Source organism: Lissotriton helveticus, chromosome 3_1, assembly GCF_964261635.1.
Source record: "Lissotriton helveticus chromosome 3_1, aLisHel1.1, whole genome shotgun sequence".
In the NCBI taxonomy this organism is placed as follows: domain Eukaryota; kingdom Metazoa; phylum Chordata; class Amphibia; order Caudata; family Salamandridae; genus Lissotriton; species Lissotriton helveticus.
Window position 1 is genome coordinate 1806487810 of NC_136061.1, and position 26697 is coordinate 1806514506.

Below are 26697 nucleotides of genomic sequence, written 5' to 3' on the forward strand. Positions count from 1 at the left end.
TTGTTAGCCGCTAGTTGGTTTAGATAGTGGCCACCTTTGTCGACTAGGATCCCCAGGTATTTGTATTCAGAACAATTTGAAATTTCTTTTGTGCCAAGCGACCAGGTATGCGACTTTTTGTTCCCTGTTATGGACAGAACTTTTGTCTTACTGATGTTCACTTCTAGTAGGTTTTCAGTGGCGTAACCATAAAGCGTGTTAATAAGGTTTTGTAGGCCAACTTTCGTGTGGCTGACCAGGACCACGTCATCTGCATAGGAAATGCTGGGCAACCCTTTGCCTCCTAACCGGGGGACGTGGGAGTTACAAGCCTCTAAGGCGGGTGGCAGGTCAGCTGTGAATAGATTAAAAAGAGTTGGAGCTAGCACGCACCCCTGTTTTAGGCCCTTTGTGGTTGGAATACGCCTAGAGAGGTGCGAGCCGTTCCCAAGCTTTACCTGAACCCACGTGTTTGTGTGCAATTCAATCAAGAGGCTTAATAAAGGCGAGGGAATCCCCCAGGCGGCCAATTTTTGCCAGAGAATTTCCCAGTTGACATTGTCAAAGGCCGCCTTGAAGTCCACAAAGCAGAGGTGGAGAGCCTGCTTGGTCGCCCTAGCCTTATCGATGAGTAACGAGATGGCCACCAGGTTAGTTGTTGTTCCCATGTCTTTGCAAAAACCCGTTTGGCTAGATGGTATTAAGCTTTGGTTTGTAGCCCATTCTCGCAACTGAGTCAATAGGAGGCCGGCGAAGTATTTGGCCTCAATATCAAGGAGTGCAATCAGGCGATAGTTTTTTGGAAGGAGTCTGTCCCCTGCCTTGTAAATTGGTGAGATGGTTGAGCCCCTCCATGAGGCAGGGAGGCGCCCAGAGTTGTTGACGGATGAGTAGAGGGGGATCAACACATCGGCCCAGTATTCCGGTTCGCGTTTGAAAAGTGCAGGCGGAATACCGTTAGGTCCAGCTGCGCCATCTTTCCTACCTTTTGGAAATTAGTTTCCTGATTTGGGCCGCAGAGGGTACCATAGTTTCGTCTTCACTTGGTGAGCTTGTTAGAGGATATCGGCTCTCCAGAAGATTCTGGGGCTGGCTTGTTATGCCGTCCTGATGATTGAAATGTTCTTCGAGAAATGATTCCCAAGACGATTTTGTTATGTAAGATGTTATTCCAATATTTTTCGGATTTAACAGTTTATTTATAATCAACCAGAATTGGGCGCTGTTGCTGTCCTTGGAAGCGTGGTGAAGTTTTGCCCAAAAGCCTTCTTCATTAGTTCTTTTGATTGCCCATTTCAACTTTTTAAGATCCGCACGGTGATTGTGAAGTTGTGCTAGGAGAATCCCGTCCCCCGGGCTTTTCTTCAGCAGTCTTAAAGATTTATTAATCGCTTTTTTATGGGAACTCATGGCCGTTTTCTGAGTGCCCGAGATCTTCCTTGTGCCAGCGGGAGCTCGTGGTGGAAAATGCCGTACAGTTGTTGAATAGTTATTTGCAAACTCCGTTGTACATTTTTCCCAGCCTGCTACTATGTTGCCAGAGGGATAATTTAAGGAGTTCAATTGAGTTTTTGCAGCTTGAAATACCTCCACGGTATTTGCTAGTGAAGTTTTTTTTTTTATGTTTGAAAGCTTTATTGAAGTAAATAATCAATCCAACAAGGTAACATCAGCAGATATAAATGAGGAAGAGGGAATATGATGAGAGGATAAAAAATAAAAGCTGATGGTACAAATGAGGAACAAAGCATTTTAAGCGTTTTTAAGAGGGAGGGGAAAGGAGGGAGGGAAAGGAGGGGGGGAGTGAGAAAAACCTAACAATAAGTCATAAACAGAAAATTGCAGTAATTATGAACATCAAGCATAAAAAAGTACAGTAAAAGCACCAATGACTATGAATAACGATAGATATATGGTCTAAAAGGCAGTAAATAACATATTATGAAGTATAAGACGGCACAAGCGAGAGAGTGATTAAATTGAGTAGATACAGGAGTACACTTATTCAAGGGGGCTTAAAGTTGGCAGAGGAAAAAGTACAGGGTTTTGTCTTGGCAGATTGGTCCAAATATAAAGTTAAAGGTAACCAATATAAATCAACATTACGGGAAGGTTTGCACAAGGCTGCGAAGGCTACGTCGAGCCTATGGGAATGACAGAGTAAGTTCCACCAACAGACCATGGAAATTTTGTGTAGAGATTTCCAATTAGAAGAAATGTGTTGGAGGGCAAGGGCAAGCATGAGGTCAAAGAGACCTCTCGAGTGTGGTGGGAGGTCAAGAGAATCAGACAGACTGCCTAGAAACACCAAGGAAGCTGAGAAAGGGAGAGAGAAGTGAAAGATATGAGAAATACGGGTCCACATCTGTGTCCAGAAAAGGCGGACGGAAGGACAGAGAAAGAAAAGGTGAAAGGAGTCTGCATTGGTAGCATTGCAGGTCCAGCAATCAGCACTAGAAGAGGATATAAAACGAGATAAGGAAAGTGGAGAAAGATAGAGTCTATGATAAAAGAAAAAGAGAGATTGAGTCAGAGAGGCATTGCGGGAGGTTTTGAGAGATTTAGCCCAAATTTTATCCCAAAGAGAAATCGGCCATATAGAATCGAGATCTTTCTCCCAAGAGAGTTCTAATTTCGATTTGGGGCGATCAGGGTCAGAAGCAGAGAAAAATCGGTAGATAAGGGAGGCCTTAGGGACAGCTGAAAGAAGGGTAAGTAAAGAAGAAGATGACGGGGGTGAGATGGCAGAATCAAGAGAGTAGTATCGTTCAAGGACGGTTTCCATAAGAATGAAATATTTCTTCGCGAAGGAAGAAGGGCATTGGAAGGAGGACTGAAATTGAGGGAAGGAACGAGGGGACAAGCCATCGAAAAGATGATTAACCCAGATAACACCCTTCGATCTCCAGGTAGGCCAGGCAATAGGTCTATTCCGTATGAGAATAAGTGAATTATACCAAATGGGCATAAGGAGAAAGGACTCTCGAGAAATAGGAACAGATGAGGTCAGGGGTCGCAAAAGAGATGAAGTGTGTCGAAAAATAGGGGAGACAAGACATGGAGCCTTAGCGGTGAAGAGGAGAACTTCTTTAAATGAATGTGGAAGTAAAAGATCACGCTCAACAGAAAGCCAAAGTGGGGACAGAAAGGAAATGTCCTGTGATAACCAACGAGAAGCTTGACGGAGGGAAAAGGATTTGTGATAGAGGCGGAAATCCGGAAAATTCGTACCACCATTCACTTTGGGTTTACGAAGGGATGAGAGTGAGATGCGCGCTTTTTTCTGTTTCCAGAGGAATTTGGACAAGACAGAGTCAATACGACGAAAGTAAAGAGTCGGAATATGAATCGGGAGCATGGAAAGTAAATAAATTAAGATTGGAGCAACCATCATTTTAATGGAGTCGAGACGCCCCCACCATGAGAGGAAAAGGGGATTCCAGGAGGTGAGGAGGGCCTCTATTCTAGAAAGAACAGCGTCCATGTTAAGACGAACAGAGGACGAGGGAGAGTTGGAGAAAAGTACACCTAAATATTTAAGTTTCTTACTCTGCCAAGCAAAGCCAGTGGAAGAAAAGAAATGCGGAAGACAGAATTTAGTGAGGGGAAGAATCTCCGTCTTGTCCGAGTTGATTTTATACCCGGAGACCAAAGAAAAATGTTCAAATTCAGCCAATAGGGAGGGGACTGAGGTAGCAGGGTCAGAAATAAAAAGAAGGATGTCGTCAGCATATGCAGATAATTTAAGGTGATTGGGTCCATATGGAAAGCCAGAGATGGAAGAATTATTACGTATAGAGGTCAAAAAGGGTTCAAGAGCTAGGATGAACAAAAGAGGGGAAAGAGGACAACCCTGGCGAACACCACGTTTAAGAGTAAAGGATGAGGAAAGTTTACCATTGACTAAAACAGAGGCTTTGGGCATGGAATAGATTAGGGAGACATAGGAAATGAATTTTGGACCGAAACCATGCCATTTCAGGGAAGCCATAAGAAACGACCAATCAACGCGGTCAAAGGCTTTTTCAGCATCCACTGAGATGGCCGCAAGAGGAATGGATAAGGAAGGGGCTTTACTGAGGACATTAAGGAATAGTCTAGAGTTGTCCGAAGTAAGGCGACCTTTAACAAAGCCGCATTGTTCTTTCCCAATGAGGTGAGGTAGAAGGGGATCAAGGCGAAGAGCGAGAAGTTTAGCAAATAATTTATAATCTACGTTGACCAAAGATATCGGCCGATAATTTTTGCAAAATTTGGGATCACGCCCTTCTTTAGGGATGAGGCAAATAGTGGCATCTTGAAACGTTCCTTGAGCGAGGCCTTCGGAACAAAAGGACTGAAAGAGGAGAAGAAGATGAGGTAAAAGAATGTCGGAAAAATGGAGATAAAATTCAACCGGAAAGCCATCAGGACCAGGGGTCTTGCCTTTGGTAAGAGACGTCAATGCAGTGGATAATTCAGAAAGGGTAATGTCAAAGTCTAAAGTCGAGAAATTGAGCTGGGAGGTATCAGGTGTAGGCAGACGAGCAAAATATGACTGAAGAAGATCTGGGGTAGGGGGACTTTCAGGAGTATATAGAGTTTCATAGAAAGAATGAAATTGCTCCAAAATATCTTTATCCGTATGGAGGAGAGTATTGGAAGGGGAGTAAATAGCATCAATAACCGTCCGCTCCTTCCGTGATTTGAGGTAATTAGCAAGTAGCTTACCGGACTTATTGCGACCCCCGTAGTACCGTGCGCTACTACGTAGAAGATAAGAAGAGGCCGAATCTGTGGTGAGCTTATTAAAGGCAATTTTGGAGCGAAGAAGTTCAGGAGACATTTGATTTGGAGAAGAGGTATAAAATTGGTGCTCAAGTGACTTAATATGTTGTAGGGCGACCTTGCGTTTTTGAAGAAACGCTTTCTTTTTCTTGGAGACAAAGTCAATAATGAAACCACGGGCCGTGGCTTTAAACGAGTCCCAGAGGGTGTGCAAAGGGATAGTAGGTGTAGCGTTAAGGTGGAAGAATTCTGAGGTGAAAGAACGAAATGCCGAAGAGAAAGTGGGATCAGTGAGAAGAGAAGAGTTAAAGCGCCAGCGCGAGGATTTAGGGGCAGGGGGGAGAAGATCAAAGACAGTAAGAATAGGAGCATGATCAGAGATGACAATAGGTTCAATGGAAGAGGAAAGAAGGTTTTGAGATAAGGAGGAAGAAAGGAAAATGTAATCCAAGCGGGAAAAGGAAGAGTGTGGGGGAGAGAAAAAGGAAAAATCCAAAGTGTCCGGGTGTGTGATCCTCCAGGAATCTATGAGATGAACCTGAGAAATCGTGTCAAGAAACTGTTTGTGTGGTTTATGAGGAATGAAACGAACAGAAGATTTACGATCTAAAAAGGGGTCTACAATCTGGTTACAGTCTCCACCAAGTAAAAAGGCATCGTCCTTGTATTGGATACATTTTGCTGTGATCACGGGCCAAAAAGAAGAATCAGGGCAGGTAGGACCATAAACATTCAGTACAGTAATCGGGATAGCATTAACGAGCAGTTTGACTAAGATCCAGCGACCCTCTTCATCTCTCTCCTCAAGGAGCAGTTTACATTTGAGACGTTTATGAACTAGAATAGCGACCCCATTTTTTTTATGAGAAGCAGGTGAAAAGAAAACATCACCGACCCAAAGTCTTTTGAGTTTCAAAGACTCAACGTCAGAGAGGTGTGTTTCTTGGATAAGGGCAATATCAGGATTATAAGAGGAGAGGTGGGAAAGAACTCTCTGTCGCTTAATAGGATGGTTAAAGCCTTTAACATTCCAGGAAATGACGTTAAACATGAGACTGTATAGCACAAATTAGAGATAACAGGTGCAAAAATATACTGTACAAGCAACAGGGTGAAGTAAAAACTATATAAACCATTAGAACTAGGGAATGGAAAAATGGATAAACATATTGTATGAACAATAGGTTAAACTGCAAAAAATCAAAAAATATTAGAACCATTGAAAAGGTAGAAAGAAGAATAGGAGGAAAAGGAAAAAGAAAGGGGGAAAGGGGAAAGGCGAGGGGATAGGAAAGAAGGTCAATAAAGGATGTTGAAAAAGGAAAAGAGAGAAGGCATAGAAGACAGTACAAATCCAAAAGGATGACTGTAATAAACATACCTGAAGGGGGTAATACACAAAGGGAAGGCGGGGAGGTGGTGATGCGTTACAAGACGGAGGGACCAGGAACAGGAGCGGAACCACACCGAGACCTCACAAAAGGGAAACGAAGGACTGAACAAAACAGTGAAGGAGACATCCGGGAAGATCTGTGTATGGAAAAAGAAAATTAATTAAGGACAACCGGAACAAAATACATGAGAAACATAACCAGAAGTAGAAAAAGAGAAATGTTGAACATATTCAGGGAGACTGAAGAGAAGAAAAAATTCAAGAGGAGAAATACGAAAAGATGAAGAGAGAAAGGCCAAGAAGAGTACATAGAACTAGAGAAAAAAGAGAGCTAGAGAGCAAAACATGAATGCAACAGAAACATTTCAGCCACTGTTTGATGGAGAGGAGGAGGTTTCCATCCCTTCCTCATTTTGTAGAAGAAGAAAATTACGGAGTTCACCAGGCTCCTGAAAAGACCAAGTCTTATTCCGATGAGTGACTCTGAAGGTACAAGGATGAAATAAGCCATAACGTGCTCCAAGGGAACGCAAAGAGGGACGCATTGCCAAAAATTCCTTGCGTCTGGAGGCAGTAGCATTAGAGACATCCTGAGAGAAGTAAATTCGCTGACCTTGAAAAGTCAATTGTTTTTTGGTTCTTGCTGCCGATAGGATCAAAAGAAGGTCGGTGAACTTCAGAAACAGGATAATAACCCCACGGGGTTTGGTAGATGAAGATTGTCTGGCGCCAAGTCTATGTGCTCTCTGAAGACTGATGGACGTAGAGGGGGGTAAGTCCAAAAGTTTCGGGAGGAAGGAAGTGAAGAAAGAGACTGGATCGTCCCCCTCAAGATTTTCTGGCAGATTGTAAATACGAAGGTTGTTTCTTCTGTTACGATTCTCCAAATCTTCCGTGTGTTTCTGTAGAGAAAGGACAGTCTTTTCTAGAGTAACAATGCGTTGTGTGTTAGATTGAACCTCAGGTGAGAGTAGTTCAACAGAAGAGAGGCGCGCATCCATAGATTCCCATTTATCTTTGAGAAGCTGCATATCTTTGCTCGTCTCTTCAATAAAAGGACGCATGGCACGGAGTTCCTCCAAAATTTGATCAATAGGAGACGAGGAAGATGGGTCGTCTGGTGTGGGAGAATTTTGTTTGGTACGTTTGCCAGCTGGAGCCTGTGGAGAGGATCTACTGGAGGTCGGAGTACCAGAGGAGGCACGCTGAGAGGAAGGAGTCGACATTTTAGTAGACTGAGGCAGACTGAGGCAGTGTAGATCCAGCAGGTGAAGAAAGCTCCGGAAAAACACACCGAAGAATCAAAGAGAAACCTAGGTTGTCGTAAGGATACCATAGGGGACTCTCCCCCTACAACAACGAAAGTTCAAGGTGCGTAGAAGTGAAAGGAAAGACGACAATAATGATGCAAAAAGAGCACCTCAGTGTTAATGGAGCCAGTCACTGGGGAAATAGAGAGGAAAAATTCTAAAACACATCTCCATGGGTTATGTTGACCAGAGGAGAGCAATAGTTGTTGAAAAACTTCAGTTAAATATGACAGGCACGCGCCAAAAAACAAACCTGAGGAAATACAGGTAAGTCACATTGAGAAGCTCAGCGAGCTGAATGGCGTGGGTGCCGGTGGTATTGAAGCAAAAAGGCACAAACCTGCCTTGGAAGGAAAAGGTTGTGAAGCATTCCGGAAGCAAACAGTGAGGGAAACAGTCACATTACACCCCAATGAATAAGCGCTGTGGTGGCAAAGCGCGTGGGGAAGTAGGTTGCACAGCAGGATCCTCACAGTTTTAAAAGACTGAATAGATGTGCCTCAAAGGAGAGGAAATTGTAGCAAAACATGCACTGTTAAAGCTCACCCCAAAAAATTGGTGTTGCCAAGCGACTCATGGTGGTCGAGGGAGCGCTGGGTCGGTGAGGAGGCGGAGGTCTGGTGCGTCACGGCATGCCTAAAATGGCGGCTGCGTGAGGAGCGGCAGCAACATCGCGGTAAATGCAGAAAGACGGCAATTGAAACGCCGTACAGGCGCTCCGTGTGGTCTCCGGAGGTTCCGGTGGCAGAATCCAGGAAAAAGAAACGAAAATAAGCCCCTTCACATCGGGGAAACTTTAATGAGGTCGGGTGGTGCGGCGGAGCTCCGTAGCTAGCCGGCCATCTTGCGCGGCGCCAAGCCACGCCCCCTGCTAGTGAAGTTTTAATACGCTTAAGGTTGATGGTGTAACTGTCCTGCGGCCCTATTGCGTTTAAAGGAACATCATCCGGAAGAGCTCCCAGTCTAACTTCTTGAGGGCGATCATCGCTGTCACCCTTGTCTCCTAAGTTGAAACCCAGAACGTGATGAAATAACGTGAGGGAGACCAACGTGTAGTCAATTGAAGAAGTGGACGCACCTGAGGTAAATGAGGCCACAGATGGTGAGTCGTCTGGGAATCTTCCGTTTAAGACCCGCAGGCCCATGTGTTCCAGATCTTCCAGTAGTGCCTTTGCAGACTTAGAAGCCTTGCATTGACTGCTAAATAATTGGGTTGGTATGTTCCAGTGGTACGACTGGGCCTGAATGTCACTGTTGGTGGAAGAGCCTAAGATGCATTGATTGAGGTCTCCAGATAGAATTAGATTTGGTGCAGTTCGAGTAGTCATAACATAATGTAAGTGGTCCGTTAGGAGTTTTCCCTCCTGTCTCTTGTTTTTGAGGTTAATGTAGGTGTTGGTTAGCTGGAATACTTTCTTCTTGCCCCCAAAGTTAAGTGATAACTCCATTGTGTTTATGGCCAAGGAATTTGTAGAAAGTGACCGAGCATAGCCAATAGTTGATATTTTAAGGTAGGTTGCTAGGCCTCCTGACAGACGACCAAACTTGCTTTTCCTTGTGGCTGGGGAATGATAGCAGGTGTAGCCCTCCAGATGAATCGGCTCTTCCAACCATGTTTCCTGGAGAAGGATGATGTCAAACAGTTTGACATATTGTAGGAAGTCAGTATCCTCTGCTTTATTGTATAGCCCGTTGATGTTCCATGAGCATAGTTCTATGTGCGGTGCATCCATTCGCATAGCTGGCTCTGTTGGATTTCCTTGTCATTGGGGATTGGCTTGTGAGTTACATATCCTAAAGAGCCTATGTTCAATCCTACTGTGCGTTTTGGTAATCCTTGAGCTGTTTTTCGTGGTTATCGCCTGGGCTGCTGTAATTGAGCAGCCCAGTGCGCCCCTCAGCACGGACCTTGTCGTTGAGGTTGAGTCAGGCGGTCGCAGCTTGGGCCTCTCGAGCAAGGGCAGCGGATATCCTATATTGTGGTATACGAGGGAGAGGAAACATCGCCTTCCCTCTGTACACCTATTTCCTACTCCAGTTCAAGGAATTTGATGTTCACTGTGGATGAGGTTGAAAAAGCTCTTCACACCAGTCAGGGTGGTAAGGCTCCTGGCCCGGATGGTGTCCCCATAGATATTTTTAAGTCTAATATACCTCTGTGGGCTCCCCTTCTGGTCCAGGTGCTTAATGCAAGCTGTACCACAGGTTTCCTGTCTACTTGGGTAAAGTCTATAATTGTGCCCATCTTTAAAAAAGGGGATAGATACGACCCGGGATGCTGTAGACCTATCTCCCTGTTGGATTCTTTTACAAAAATAGCCAGACGGATAATTTTGGACCGTCTTCTGGACTGGGCTGCTGATAATTCTATTCTATCAGACTTGCAATACGGTTTTCGGTCCGGTCTGGGAACAGTAGAGCAGGGCCTTAACCTTCTGATCCTGGTGAGGAAGTACACAAGGGTCATGAAAGGGAATTTATTCCTGGCCTTTGTGGACCTCTCTGCCGCATTTGATTGTGTAATTCATACTAAATTATGGTCCTTACTAGGACAAATAGGTGTTGATGAAAATATTATTTATTTTCTTAAGCGTTTTTACAATGATTCATCAGCTTGGGTCCGGTACGGCCTGAGGGGAGAATGCACAGCCAAATTCCCAATCAGGAGCGGAGTCAGGCAGGGTTGTGTACTGGCTCCATTCCTTTTTAACTTGGAGGCATACTTGTGCAGAGATAGTTTAGATTCCCCATACGTAGACGGCCGTCCAATTCCGGCTCTTTTGTACGCAGACGATGCCGTGTTAATGTCTCGTACCCAAGTGGGTCTTCAGCACACGGTGGATAGTTTTACCCTTTTCATGAAAGATCTGGGGTTAAGGGTAAACTCTTCTAAAACATTCATCATGCGCTGTGGTAAGAACATTAAGACCAAAAGGGCCATTTTTATTGCAGGACTGAAGCTTGAGGTATCTAAGCAATTCTCATACTTAGGTATTTTATTTGCCCAGAATGAGTCATGGGTGCAAGCAGTAGCAGCCAAGAAATTGGCGATGGTGCGTTTTACTGCGGCCCTTAAATCTTTTGCCAAAAAGCTGGGTATAAGACCTCCTGTCGAGTTAATTAAGATCTTCAAAGCAAAATGTTTATCTGCTGCAATTTATGGGAGTGGGGTGTGGGGCTTTACTGATCCGACCCCCATTCAGGTAGTTGAAAACTCTTTCCTGAAATACATACTTGCTGTACCTAAGAGCACCTCAAGTTATATCTGCCATGCAGAATTAGGTCTTACATTCATATCCGATCTGACTAAGCTTGAGCCTGTGCTTTTATGGCACAGGCTGTGGACCAAAGAAGAAGCCAAGCTGAATAGGGATATAATGACAGATATTTTGAAACTGGAAGGAGCTATGAGTATTTCATGGCTGAGTTATGTGTTCAGGTTTTTCAAGGATCTTAGCAAACCTGAATACTTCTTAAATCCTCTCACCATCTCAGCCATTTCTAGAAAGGATCTGAGGAGAGAGGGCTTGACTCAGTTAGACACTGTAAGAACAACAAAGGTGATCTTAAAACCAACTGTCCTGCAACATCAACTGTTATTAACTGTTTTTAATATTCAACCCTACTTAGTTTGTGTTCCTGGTAACTATGATAGAGTCTTATTATCTCGTTTTAGGTTGGGAATCTTTCATAGATTGGTTAGCTTCCCAACTGTAAATGATTGGGCGCGTGATTTGCAGCTTTGCCCCTGGGATGATGTGTCGCCCTAAAGTACCATGCATGTTTTCTTATTTTGTAAATTCTATGCATCTATTAGGCGTGGGACGTTACTGCCCTTTTTGAGACAGATGGGTTTACTTTGCGCCAATGTCGTCCGGCCTTGCTAAGTATACAATACTTGGATACTGATAGAGGGGTTCTAATAACTACAGACTTCTTGAAAAAAGTGTTATTTCACAGAAAGTCTATGATTATGTAGAGCACTTTATGTATAGTGAGGTCGCCTGGAATGGAAATCTTCCATCTTGAATTGTTGCGTGTGTTTTTTATATTTTACTTTTGCCATTTTTTAACTCGATGACACTGTAAAATCAATTGAAATATGATCACTTTTTAATATGTATGGTTTTATGATTGCTTTTTTTAACAGTCGAATAAAGCTATTTTTGGCTTTACTTGACTACTTTCTATCAGAGGTAAAGGTTAAAAACCAAAGACTCTAAGGGGCACATTTACTATTATTTCACCCAATGCGCCGCAGTAAAGGAACTTGCTGAGCTGTTTTGCATGAAACAGAGAGAGCAGAATTGCTCCATATTTACAAAGATATGGAGCATGTCTACTGTCTCCTTATGCTGGCGCCCTGTGGGCTGCCTAGCGCTCCATAGTGCACGAATGCCTGCATTTATGGGCAGAATTGCTTTCGTGCAGCAAGAGATACCTTCCTGCACACAGGAAAAAAATCCTTGTTAAGCCTCTGTCAGGTATGTACACCATTTTGGCACACACCCAGGTTTGCAATCTTTGTAAATATGGGTTTGTATCAAAATACATGGGTGTATGCATGGGAACGCCCATGCTCCACCCATATAATGCCTACCTGATGCAAAGTAACGTAAGACAGCGCTATGCCCTGTGTTGCGTTACTTTGTATTTACTAGCCCACGCAAAGTCCCACAACGTGGCTTTGCAACCTCAGTAAATGTCAAAACTTATTTTGCATCAGGGCTGAAAGTGACACAACCATGACGCCAAATCATAGTAAAACAGGGCCCAAAGTTCTACTCAGTGCTGTGCATGCACTACATTCATTGCACATGCTCCAGTACCCAGAGTCCAGAAGTGGACAGAATCCAGCACAGACAGCTTGTCCACGTCAAAATATCCAAGGATCAACCCAGGACTAGGGTGTAAGTGTTCTCTTTATTTATACATGCACAGAAGATCATCTGTGATTTCTACGGCCAACCAACTGATTGACAATCCTTCAAATATTGTTATTAACTATGATTGATACCTTTTCTTGCATAGTAATGGGACTGTATGCAAACAGATGTCCACAATTACCAAGAATTGCCACCATGACTCATGATACAAGGGCCAGTTTTATGGCTGAAGTAGGTGGCATCATGTCATGTATGTCAAAAACCAGCGTATGCCAGGGGTGGGCATCATTAGTCCTAAGATTTTCAATATCTGTCAAGAATTACCAGCATTACCCTATAAGATCCCGATAAAGTACTCCAAAGCAACCAGACGATTGGAGTACGTTTTTATCTCCCCTATATTCCCATTGTTATTACACAGGGAAAATTCCAAAATCAAGGCGGGGGAACATTGTGATTCCAATTTATTTTTAAAAAGCTCTAGGACACTTCCCAGCAATTATCGACAAAACAAATCGCCTCATTGGATGCTATTGGGAAGACCTTCATGGCTAGAGCCCTGGAACATTTAAAGGACTGGGCTTTTTCATGTGGAGTGATCCCTAAGACTCAAGCTGGCTTCCATCAAAAACACTCCGTAATTGACAGCATAGCGGCTCTATAGACGATCATTGACAAATAGGAAGTGTCACAATCGCAGGTCGTCTGTTGTGTTTTTGTTGACTTTACAACAGCTTTTGACAGAGTAGATAGACCTACACACTGGAAGAAGCTAGGAAAATTAGGAATGCCTGATAAACGTCTTAACATAATTATATTGCTACACACAACAACATGGTGTTGAATGCAAATGGGGAGAGAGAAGGGACTCATTCGACCAGTTGCCACACCGAATGGTCTGAAACAACGTTGTCTTCTAGCCTCCCTTTTATTCTCTCTTTATAAAAGTGACCTCCCTTACTGTTTTATAAAAATTAACACTTTACCCCCAAAATTATCATCGTGGAATATACATATCTTGATGTACGCCGACGATATGGTTATATTAAATCTCACACCAATTGGCCTACAAAGAAACTTACAGGCACTCACCAGTTACATAGAAGATTTATTTTTTCTCCCAAACATATCTAAAACAAAAGTAGTTCCTTTCAGAGGAAGAAAGCAATTTACTAAATGTAACTGGTCCCTAGGGGGGAAATCCTTAGAGCTGGTTAAAGAATATACATAAATGGGAAACATTACAAAATTCCTCTCATCTTCAGCATATCGGGTGCAAAGCAGATGCCCATGTTGGTGCACTGCAACTTTTATACTCCTCCACCGGGAATAGACATTTTCACTCCCATTTAGAGGTTTATAGTTTGAAAATGTCACCTATTCTATTTTATGCCTTGGAATACATTCAAATAAAAATTGGCATCAAGTAAAAATGAAAGAAGGGAATATCCTCTGTAATCTGATAAAAGTTAGCCAAGCAATTCTAGCTCAAGCTTTGCGCCTTAAGCTATTCCTAGTTAGCTCATATACCAGAGCCATCACTAACATCATAAAACGGGTTTATAATCTCGTACATGCTGAACAGGGATCCTTATGATGTATATTAAAAATGAAGACTTTTTGGAATGAATCATTGCAATATACTTTTAAACAGAATTTAATTACAGCACTTTACCAATCGAATTGCACATTAGCACTTTTGAAATCCTGGACACCTGTTCACTTGAGGGTTTTCTTAACCGCATGCGCGCTAGCGGTTTTCCCGCTGTGCGCTGAGTTTTTCAAAAACCCGCGTTACATGACGAGCTCAGCTCGTCATGAGCGTACGAGAGGCATAACTCATGACGAGCTGAGCTCGTCATCAGCGTCGAAGGGGTTAAAACACCTGATCCCTAGAATAAGTTCTGATTTTGATGTTAAACATTGCTCTCAACTAAAACATTATGAACACTATGCAGAATTAGTAAAATAGAAATCCCAGCAACGTTTTACTCACTTCACCTTAGTTCATGGGGTCCGACGTTGTATTATTTTATTACTGCTAGGGATTTTACCTTTAACCCCTTCCATGGCCGTCCGATGTCACGGTGGGCGTGCCGGGGGCCGTCCGAACCACGCCCATGCCGTAAATCACCCGCACCGCGGCGGAATTTTCGCCGCGGTCAAGGGGTTAAAAGCTTTAACTTCAAAATGAAACACCTGCTAAAATACCACAGGTACTTGTGATTTATGAGATGGAGGAGTCTTAGACTTACCACATGTACTGTTTGAATGTCCAAACCCGACACTGGTCAAGGCCAGATGCGGGTATTTAAATCCTATCCATACCAGACACAATCTAACTATGGTACAAGTCCTTATATTGCTTTTTAAATCACTGCATGATGAATTTGTTTGTCATAATAACTTGTTTACATTTTTAAAAAGCTTTTTATAAACTGTTTTGCTGTGGTCACATTATCATTGTTTTAAACTGAATGTATATTTATAATTTGTTGTCCTCAGCAAAGGACTAAATCAAATCAAATTTTAAAAACAATCTTGTACCAGCATTACTACAGGGCTAGCATTAGCAAGAAACCATGGATTCCCACATTATTCAAGGAATTACCACCAATATGCCTGGACCAGCATTACACCAGAGGTGGGCTCAATCATGTCATAGGTGACCACAAGATATTATGAACCGCCATTTTGCCTGGGCCAGCGTTATGCCAGAAGTTGGTGCTATTATCCCATGCGTATCCACAGTATGCAAAGCATCACTGTTATTATTCTAGGGCCACCATTCTGCTATTTGTCAGCACCATCACGCAAAGATGCTGAAATTGCAAGAATTATTGCCATCATACCAAATGTGGGCCCCATCAAGTAAAAGATGGACCTAGTATGCTGCATAACCAGATGCTGGAATAGAGGGGTTATATATATCACAGGTTGCAGTGAGACAGATATCAGGCATTATCTCGCTCTCTGTCTTCTCGCGCTCTCTCTTGCACACACTCACACACATTCATACCAAACACACAGACACTTGACGCTGGAGGACTCCTGTGATGCTGCTGCATAGTCACAGTCTAGTTACCTTGACTGAGGGCTGTCTGCAGGAGGCCCTGGATATTTCTCCAGCCTCACTGCCAGCACCTCGCCGCACACCGTCTCCACTGAGGACATTTGTGGAGGGTTGGTGATGATTCATTGGAAAGCTCATCACTTGCCTCCACGTGGGTGAGTAGCTCGCGACACAGTGATGCTCTGCAAACAGCCGTGATGCTTATACTGGCCAGTGGCGCTTGGCCAACTCCATGCATCACGGACACTGCTTTCAACCTTGGATTTTTAACCTAGAAATCATTGCTATCAGGTGTGTTAGATTGATTAGTTCAATGGAAGAGAACCAACACAAGGTCCCTAATGACAGGAGTGAGGTGGCCACTCTACTATAGAGCCGTAGTCAAGTCACTCTCTAAGGAGGTGTAAATCGAGGGGGTGTCATTTCAGTATCTTCAGCCTCACTTCCTTTGTCCTGCAGCACAACCACTCCATGGAGGGCCATTGTGTGTAGTACATCTGTCACCGATGGTGGACTTGTTTTCCATGAAGTACTCACCCCCTACTACAACTACCTATTGTGAATTCGAATAACGTCTCTATCTATGAATTGGTTGTATGTTGGTAAAGAGGAAAAGGCCATACCTCATGTCTGATGGTTACAATCAACCAATGGGTGAAAGACAGATAATCGTAGGCTCATCAACAGAAATCAATGGCTGAAGGTTTGCCGTGTTGCCCCTTACTCTATATATCAAAGAAGCCTATACGAAATTGCAAAACCTATGTCTAGCCAGTACTACTTAAACGGGTCATGACAGCACTCTTTGGATTCTGACATGTCTTCCTAACATTCCCCTAGACCCACAGCAACAGAAATGAGACTGAGGTGGGCCATGGAATGGGGCAAGGAACCCACTATTACCATGGACTATGCTCCAAAGAATAAAGACTAAGAGAATAATCCAGTTACAATCCTTTAACCCAAAAAGGGCTCTAGTAGCAAAATAAAAAAAAAATTGGTTAATCTTCACAGGTATTGCCACATGTACATTTATTATAGTTTTAAAAAGTGTATGCTAAAGTGTGGTTCTTGCGGGACATTGTTATTAAATGACCCGTGCAAGGTCCTAATGGACAGCCTGCCTTAGTTCGGTGATAGTTGAGTTACAAAAGTTGCGACTTCGTTTAAATTACGTCTCAAGCACATTTGGAAAGCCTCCTGTTGGGTCCTTATATTGTTCATTCTGCTGGTGGGTTTCAAGAAACGTGCACTGAACGTCTTAAGTTAAGGCTCTAACTCGGTGAGACAAATCTTCACTGTCTAGCTTTTCAGGGAAATGTCCCGGGTACCATCCTCACCTTTCCTCTAATGTTGGCAGTTGGTGGAAACATACAGGTAGATTCATCAAGCATTTGTGCGAGCGCAAACGGTGCGAATCGCAAAATTCGGCCGTTTGTGCCCGCAAAAATGGCATTTGAGATTCATCAAAGGTTCATGAACTCGCAATTTGAAAAATCGCAAATAATTGCGATTTCTCAAATTGCTATCGCATTTAAGGAATCTCAATTAGAGATTCCTTAAATGCTATTCATGAACCTTTTAAAAAATGCGAATTCGCAATTTTTTGCCGCTATTTACCGCGAAGTCTGACTTCGTGGTAAATAGCGAAAACTTAGAAAAATGCACTTAAGTGCATTTTTCTAAGATGTATGTTACACACACACATGTCCTCTGGACATGTGTGTGCGCAACATCAGTCTACATTGACATTTCAGGGGTGCTACAGGGTGTCCTTTGGACACCCCTGGCACCCTTGAAATCGCATCCTTATTTGCGATTAGCAAATTGCTAATCGCAAATAAGGAATGACTCCCCATTCATTCCTATGGGCCTTTATCCCATAGGAATGAATGGGGAGTCATTCCTTATTTGCGATTAGCAATTTGCTAATTGCAAATAAGGAAGCTGTAGAAATCGCAAATAATATTGCGATTTCTACATGAATCCCGTTTTGCGAGTCCTTAATAGCGATTCCTTAATAATCGCTATTAAGGACTCGCAAATCGGGACATTGATGAATCTGGGGGTAAGTCACATATAAGAATGTCTTCTATGACTTGTTAATCTGAATAGGAAATATAACGGCGGGGACTGTAGTGTCTCAAGTAGTGGCAATATGGAACCCGCATTTCGGTATCATGAGGCGTGCTGCCTACAGCGCGCGCTTTATCCTTAATCTGTGTTTTACAACTGGATTTCGACCGAGGAGAAACTCGCCCAAAAATCATTCAGGTCCTGTTTTAGGAGACTGTTAACGGCAGGGCCTCTTTAAACTGTTCCTTGCAGATGTATTCGCAGTTGTCTCGGGTTTTATGATTGGGGCATATTTCAAAAATAGTTCCCACCAGTATGACATGTTTTAAACGAATAACACTACCGGGTGTGGAGGTTCTGTAGTGAAGCAACCTTTTCAGCATACATTCCAGGAAGTCCAGCTTTGATGCGGATCGAGCCATAATTACTGGTTCGCAGGACAGCATACCCGTGACCCTCTCACACTTAAAAACTTGTAGGACGGGTTCCACTGACCTACCCCAAAGGGGGAGAGGGCACGCTTGGGGCCCATATAAGTACATACCTTTCTGGTTGTGATGTCATCACTTGCGCCCACCAGTTCAGCATAGGAGGCAACATTGTGGTACTTGCTCTCATTTAAGGCCTTCAGTAAATGAAGAGTCACAGGCCATGCTCTTACCACATACCACTTCAATGACCTTGCTGATGTTCTTTGCAAGTATATTGTTGGCAGTGTAGCATGCCAACGCAATCAAAAGGAGATTGTAATAAAATGTCATTTTTGCATGGTCACTTCCACCCTTCCCCTTTTTGCAGGATTTTATTGCTGATGTATGGACTCTGAACACTCGGGAGCTGCCGTCTAGCACCCAGTGTGTGCGTTTAGAATCCTAAAACCACATAGAATTGGTAATCCCTGATTGACGTATTTAACGTACACGTCCCTAGTGTATTGCACTCTTTGTAACCAGGGCCTGTAAGTTAAATGTCATTAGTGGGGTGCAGCACCTATTGTGCAGCCCCTAAAGGGATAAGTGAAAACATGAATCCAGGCCTGCCACTGCAGCCGAGCTCTGCAGTTTTAGACTTGCACATTCGACTAGGCAAAATTATTTTTTTGCCAGGCTTACATCTGTCTTTTTAATACCTGTAAACCCTCCCTAAGGTAGGGCCTCAATCTGCATAGGGCAGAGTGCATAGTATTTCAAAAGTAGGACACGTGTTCTTAAATTTTACATGTCCTTGCAATGAAAAATCTCCAAAGTAATTTTTCACAATAGCAAGGCTGGCTCTTCCTTAGAAAATCATTTTGAAGATAGGTAGATCCGTGGCTCAAGGACTCAAATTAATAGGAATTGTATTTCCAATCTGATGGTCAAGTCAGCTTTAAATTAGTACTTTTTAAACGCAACTTTTGCAAAGTTGGCGCTTTCCTGCCTAAAACCTCCAGTAGTCTTTTCAAAGTTAATCCCCAACTGTCATCTCCCAGCCCGCTGGGTGGTGGTAATTGCTCTCAGGAAAGGGAACAAAAGGGCCATGGCTGGGAGAAGGTATGATCTCATCCTGAAAGGATGGCTTGGGGGGTGTACCCACCAACTGCATCTCCCCTATCACAGGCCGATGCAGCACACAGCTGCCTGGCCATTGTCCAGGTAGCATGCCTGGCCAATGTCCAAGTAGCCAGAGAGGTACCAGTGCCTGTCGAGAGGGGAAGGAGAACCTGTTCCAGAACTGGTTTACAGGAAGAGTTCCTCATTTCCCTAGTCACACCCCAGGGGTAAGGCCAGAGCTCTGACCAAAGAAACAAAGATTTTGCCATGTTGGATTTTGGCAAAGTTGGGCACTGTGGGTTTGTTTAGGGCCAAACCCACAGTCAATTATGTCAAATTGGGTAGAGCTGCCCCCGGGAACATTTTCTCTATTGGATAGGGATCTTCCCCCACCCAAAAGGTAGTACCATGCATAAAAGTGGCACCCCTGGATACCTTCCTTAGAACCCTGCTGAACCTGAGGAAGACAGAAGAAAGACTGCACCTTCTGAACCCTTTGGACTTCAGAAAGAGAACGGAACCTACTGTAAGCTGTGAGGAGAAACCCACGGGCTGGACCTGCTCCCGCTTGAACCCAGAACTGAACAAAGGACTCCAAGGGCTAATTGGCTAGCCTCCTTCAACCTACAGGGACACAAAAGCTGCAAGCAGTCCACCTTTCCGAATAGTCAAGTTGACCAGTTCCAACTGGACTTGTCCCAAACCCTGCTGGTGGCTTTCCTTGGAGTGAGTCCTGACCCCCATGTGGTATTCTGAAGGTCCCGGGTCCTTAGATAAGTGTCAGGTTGTGCTCCTCCTGTTTTGCCCTAAAGGCTGGGATTTATAAACATTTTAAAGGATTTTTGCTAAAACAACCAGAGGCTACCATTGGACCGCCCCCGAGCCGCAGCCACTGACTTTGTACTGCCGGTCAGACTCAACACGCCTGTTTGCCCCTCTAAAATTATCCTGACTTTCAAAAAGGTTTTGACGTCCAAAGTTAGAAAACTTCACCACCCAAAGGAGCACAAAAGTATCCAGTCAGCGAGGGACCTTCCTTGGGTGTGAATTTCAGATTTCTCCCACTCAGAGCTTTGCCGTCAAAGTCAATGGCTTCACCATGGCTTTGTCTGACTGCTATCCGGACTTGTGGAACCCATTTTGGCCAAGGCCTGCTGCCTTGCCCCACTAAGGATTTTTGATTTCCATTCCAGAGACTAAGTCAGAAGATAAAACTTTCCTCCAGCCGAAACCTGGTCTCTGTATCCAACTCCTGCTGCATCTTTGTTGGCCTTAACTTTTGGCTGTGACCCAGTCTAGTGCAATCAGGTACTTGTGGTTGGCACTTTTTGTTGCTGGAAACATCTAAAACTTTGAATAATCATATCTTTGGTTCCCTACATCCATTCTGTGTTGTTTAGCTGTCTGTTTGCTCATTTGCTTCTTTTTCTTTTATACATTGGAGTGGGATTTCTATTGAGTTGTCTTTTCTACTTTAACTATTTTGGTACTGATGAAAGCTTTATACATTTATCCTAAGTCAAGCCTGTCTTCTCTTTTCTATAGCTACCAAGGGTTGAGCATGGGTTTAAATTATTAAGATCTAACTAGATCTAATAAGGAATAGTGCTGTTATTTCTTGAAGGGAACTACCATCTACGTCAGCTAACGATCCACTTTCTCACAGTGATGGAATCATATGGGTGTCTGATCCTTCAGGGTAGGCTAGGGATGATTTGGGGCCCCTTCCCCTCAATTTAGATGGAAACCATTTGGTCTCTAGTAAATGCTTGTTCACGTCAGTTCCCTAAGTGTTAAACAGTATGGGTGCAAAAACACAGCCCTGTTTTATTCCTGAAGTGGTGGGAATTTTCAGGGTTAAAGTGGTGTTGACGTTTGCTTGAATCTACACCCAAGTATTATCTTGTGACTCTAGTGTCAGTTTCAATAACCCTGCACAGATGTTATGTTCTACTAATTTCCGCAATAGTGTTGATCTGTCCACCCAATGACAAGCTCTACTAAAGTCAACATTATATTAGTACAGCCTTTGGTGAATAAAGCATGAGACGCCAGTAGTTTTAGGGGTTTCAGAGTTTTCAAGATGCTAAACAAAATTCTGAAGCTTCTTTGGGTTCTTGGTAGTAATCGACTATTAACTGACTACTTCAACAATAAATGTAATATGTCTCTAACAAAAGTATAATCTTGGTGTCTAGGAGAGCTATTAACTGATAGTTGCCAGGAAGATTTGTCTCTATTTTTTTTGCTCTTGGGTACCAAAATGCCTCCATTGCAAATAGAGGTCAATAACCGGCTTTCTGTGAGAGTCCGAAAAATGGAAGCGGTTGAGAGGACCAAAATATAGGATTTGATTTGAGGACCACAATGGAAACACCATTGAGCCCTTGGGCTCCCACAGTTTCTGTTCCTTTTATCAATTTTTCAGTCAGCTTTCTAAATCAAGGGAATTTCCATCTATCATTAGTCATACATAGTCATATCTATCCTCTGTCATATAAAGATGTAATATGATTCTGCCACTTTAATTTAGTAATACATAAGTCCAGTTGTTGTCTAGGTGTACACAGACCTATATTTACTAAGTGCCCTTTCTCTTTGATAGTTTCCCACGTTTTGGACTACATTTCTCGAGGTCTATGCTTTGCTGCACCAATAGTCTTTCCATATTCTAGATTACTCGTTTTTAAATGTACTCTTGTGTGTACATTAGTTTAGTCTTTTGTCAGTGCTCTAATACTACTTGTTAATATAGATTTACTTTACTTTTTAAAAATAATTCTGCAGTATACCATGGTCAGAAATTCTTAAATTCCTCAAACTTTTCTGTGCTAATGTGTGTAGCCAACGGCTCAGGACCAGTAATTCATCAAGTGCAGAGGTGCACAAATGTGACCAACGTCCATAAATAGCTTTCTTCTCACTTTGCACTTGAACTTTCCCTATACCTTCACGACTTATCTGGGCAATCTCCCATATCCATTAATCAGGACTTCTTGTTATACTCATATTCCAAGAGATGTGTTGTTGTGCTCCCTTAAGGACTTTGTTAACTTGGGCAATCCTAGTCTGTGATACTCCTATTGTACCCTTAAGAGCACCAGAGGCGAGTAATCACTATTGTGCTGATAAACAACTTCAAGTGAATCAATTACCTGGAAAGAATACCCAGAATTGAATAAGTAATCCAGAGAATTGTTTCTACGGAGGACTGTTACTTGAGGCTGCTCTATGAGTCGGGACAGCGGGAGAATCATTTGGGTAGTGGCCTTTTGTTTGATAAATTGCATTGCAAAACATGTTTGCCTAAGTTACTGACGACCCCTTGCCGTCTTAATGTTAGTAAAAAAACATGTCAATTTGAATATTCCATAGAGTGTTACATGTCTGAAGCAGGAGTCAGCAGAGTCAAGCTCAAAGAAGCTTTAGTTTAAATCGTCCACTACAATAATTATACGTGTTAAGAACCGTTCCTTCAGTGAGGTACAGTATGGCTAAAAAAGCATTATCTAAGTCAGTACACAAGACCCATTCTCTTTTCCAGGGGCGGCTCCTCCATTGGGGCGGAGGAGTATCACCCTACTTAAGTTACCCCAAAAGATGAAAAACAAAACGGTAATACATTATTGTTTTATTTTTCATCCTCCCGTCCTGAACCGAGCATCAGGACGGGGGCGGGACCTGCTGCTGAATGACAGAAGCGGGGAGGATAGTGGGCTGTCTATGCACTTTTCAAAGTGCGCATGTCCCTTTGGCTGGCCGTCTTGCGACCGCCAGCCAGACAATCACACTTTGAAACCTGTAGCCCAGCTGTCTTAAGACAGGTCTCCAGGGTGCTGGGGAGCACCAAATGAGGCTGCTACCTTCAATCTTGCGCTGCTCTCACAGCATGTGAGCAGCGCCAGGACTGTTGCCTGCACTGCAGCATCTGGTTCAGAAGAGGTCCGGTTCAGAAGAGGTCTGAAGCACAGGACGTCGGTTCAGGTACGTTTAAAAAAATATATATATATTAGTGCGCGTGCGCAGCCTCCCCCACCCCATAGGTGCCAGCCGCCACTGCTCTTTACCAGTGCTTATTTCTTTGCAGTCACTTAGTGGGTGCTATCTGGACTGTGCCTCCAGGACTCAGTTTGAGAGAGAGTTCTTCTCAGAATGAACAACATTTTTTTTTTTTTTATTTCAAAAGATTTTATTGTTATAAATAAACAAATGAAGCTACAGAATGTAAATAAAGTGATACATTTGAGAGCAATATAACAGACCATCAGAAGATGAAATCCAATAATAAGACATATGAAATGCATCCATATATAATAAATAAAAGTAGTCTGTTAGAAATAAAAATAGGCATTCATGAAGACCAAGCAGCTTAGCATATATGTAAACCATTCACAAATGTATCACTATCAGATGATATAATCAAAAGAAGAGAAAAGCAGAAAAAGAAGGAAGAAAAGCGAGAGTAAGAGGGAGCAGCTGGAAAAAAGAGGATACAGAGAAGAAAGAAGGGAAAAAGGAAAGAAGGATTTCCCAATGAATAAACCTTAAAAATAAAGAATAAATCCGAATAAACAAGACGCCATTCAACCAGACATACGAAAGGGATATTGGTCAACCAACCCTTGTGAGGACAAATCCATGTAGTTGTCTAGAGTGGTCCAAACCCCACTAGAATGAACGACATTTTGGCCATTCAGAATTACCCTACTCCGTCACTGTTCATCAATTTTCTTACTGCTGTCTGCAAACAGGGTTGATGGGAATTCTACAAAGCATTTTACAGCCTGACACAGATTTTGTTCATTTTATAATTTAGAGAAAAGTTGCAGTACTTGCATCCTTGTTTAGCTTTCGAAATGTTGAACTTAATTTGTCAAGAAAACCTACCAAATGTGTGTTTTTGCTTACAAAATGTTGCCGTCGTTAGAAGAGCGTGTTAAATGAGGATTGGCTGCGTTCTGCACCAGGGTTACTTTTAATGCCGAGGTTGTAAAAAGATCTTTCGACTTGCATATTGTGTATGTGGTACACAGATATGCATCGGTGTCTTTGGGGCTTATTTACAAGGCCCTTGAGCCGCCCGTACGTCACATTTTCCCATGTTAAAAGCATCACACCCACAGCGCAAGGAGCTTGTAAATAAGCCCCAAAGACACCAATGCATATCTGCGTTCCACGTGCACTATATGCACGAGGAAAGTAACATGCATTGCCATTGCCTTACTGTCCCTATTGTGAGTGCAAGGAAAGATTGCACAGCTGCTGCCAATGCTGTACCAATTTTGTGTGTCTCTGGGCAGACTTCTGACTCATTTTAACTAAGTGATTCTCACATGTTTCGCTTCTGTTTTTTAATTTTGTTTCTTGCATATTGCAGTGTACGTCTCAGAGGAGGGCAGATGAGCTCGGTCCCGGCTCGGGGACACTACGCATCGGGCCCATTTCAGTTACAGGTAATTAGCTTGTCATGGGTCTTTGATCTGGGGTTGGCTCGACCCGCATGTCCTGTCCCTCTGCACTGGTGCTTGCACTGACTGACACACGCACTGTGCCAGGCCTTGCACGTCCGCAGGTTCTTTGGCTGAAACACCTGCGGTCACAGCAATCAGGTGTCATTTTGTCTCTAGAGTATGCACACAGCGACAACTAAAATACCGTCCCACATGCAACCGAATATACAGATAGAACAACACACCTGCAGACATCCATGCGCTCGAACTGACCAGTATCCCTACAGGCATCAATACATATTAGAGTAGACCATGCAGGCAGTCGCTCATGCATGTGGGCCACCATATCTCGAGGCACCATGTAGACAACCATACAAAGTCACCCATGCACCCAAAAAAACACGTAGTCACATGTCCACGGAAATGACGCACCTAAAGATTCACTAACAGTCTTACACAATTTTTAATTTTATTTTATTTTATTTCTGAAGGTTTTATATAGCATGAAATTGACTCTTGCGCTTTACAGGGTAGAAAGATGAAACAACAGAACATAGTATGTCATGAATATGTCTTGTTATAAAACAACCGTTAGGAGAGTTAGATACATTGTTCATGTGAATTTACTCAAGAGTAGAGATTTTACTTCTTGAAAGAGGTAGAAGAGGGATTCAGTCTGGTTTCTGGGGGCAGTGCGTTCCATATCCTAGGAGAGATTCCCGTAAAGGCATGGTTGTATGTTTTCTTTTTGGCAAATCGTTGTGGTCTCAGAAGAAGATTTCCGGAACTTCTGGAGGATCTGTTGCCACACGAGAGGACCAGTTTTTGGGCCAAATAACTCGGAGTATTGTGATGTAGGGCGTTGTGAGTCATGCAAGTGATTTTTAGTTGAATTCTTGCTTCAAATGGTAGCCAGTTAAAAGCCTACAGTTGGAGGTAATGTGGCAGGTTCTTTTTGAGTCTATGCAATAGAGGTTTGCTGTTCCTCAACAGGGTGATGCCTAGAAGATAAACAGATGTCCGACTCACCAATACCATGGATTATGGTGTGGGGGTCAGGCACTGTTGAGAGGAGGTGGGACTAGGTGGGATCCCAATTAATCGGAACTAGAGTCCTCACACACCCAGCGAGCTAGGTGTCATGCTTCATCATATGGACCTGCTCCTCGTTGGGTCAGCACTGCAATACCCAAAGGGCTCCCATAAAGGAGATGAGCACAGCTTGTACTGAACATAGAAGCCAGGAAAGCTGCAACTCCACACGTTTTTAGTCAAGGGGATAACCAACCTGAATGAAATATTATTTGGATTATCCGACTTGTTTTAACCACACACTTCACTGTATCCACACTTCACGGGCCACACACACCCACTTCATCATACGGCAAGGAACAAAAGATCTCAGATAAAGAGCCCCTTTATGGGAGCTCGTTGAGTATTGCAGTGCCGACCCAACGAGGAGCAGGTCCATATGATGAAGCATGACACCTAGCTCGCTGGGTGTGTGAGGACCCTAGTTCCGATTAAGTGGGATCCCACCCGGTCCCACCTCCTCTCAACAGTGCCTGACCCCCACACCATAATCCATGGTATTGGTGAGTCGGACATCTGTTTATTTTCTAGGCATCACCCTGTTGAGGAACAGCAAACCTCTATTGCATAGATTCATACAGGGCGCCTTTGCTGGACCTCAGTAAAAAAGCCCCTCTGTCCCCCACTTTGTTGAACTGGTTCTTTTTGAGCCCATGATGAGCCTAGCCCCTAAATTGAGTGAGGCTCTTAGAGGGACCGTTGTAGTTCTGGGAAGTCCACATAGCTTTGCACTCCCATAGTCTAGTCTTGGGATTACTAGTGCTTGAACTGCCAGTTTGAAGTTATTTGCGGGAAGGAACGGTTTTAATTTTCTCAAAGTGTTCATCTGAATGTTTGCTCCTTTTGTTGCGGCACTAATATGTTTCTGCATGTTTAGATTTCTGTTAAGTGTCAATAATATGAGGTTGGCAGTTGAGCGCTGTTAGTTGTTTAAGCCATTCTTCAATGAAGGTTGTTTGGTAGGATGGAGCGATTAGGAGGAATTCAGTCTTGAGCGTGTTTAGTTTTAGGTGGTTTTCCGCCAGCCAAGTCCGAGTTTTTTGTAGAGCTAAGTTGAGAGATTTGATGGCCCCCAGAGAAGTGACCTTTAAGTATAGTTGTTTATTGTTTGCGTACATGTGATAGTGGATGTTTGAGGA

The 26697-nt window shown here is 43.3% G+C and overlaps 1 protein-coding gene across 1 annotated transcript in view; it reads left to right on the plus strand.

The window, feature by feature from the left end:
- The window catches only part of LOC144824323 (pancreatic secretory granule membrane major glycoprotein GP2-like), a 253778-nt gene that overhangs the window by 221255 nt on the left and 5826 nt on the right, over positions 1 to 26697 (plus strand). Inside the window, exon 8 of the mRNA XM_078683441.1 lies at positions 24394 to 24469. Within this exon, the coding sequence (XP_078539567.1) occupies positions 24394 to 24469 (76 nt within the window). The remainder of the gene's footprint in view (positions 1 to 24393; positions 24470 to 26697) is intronic.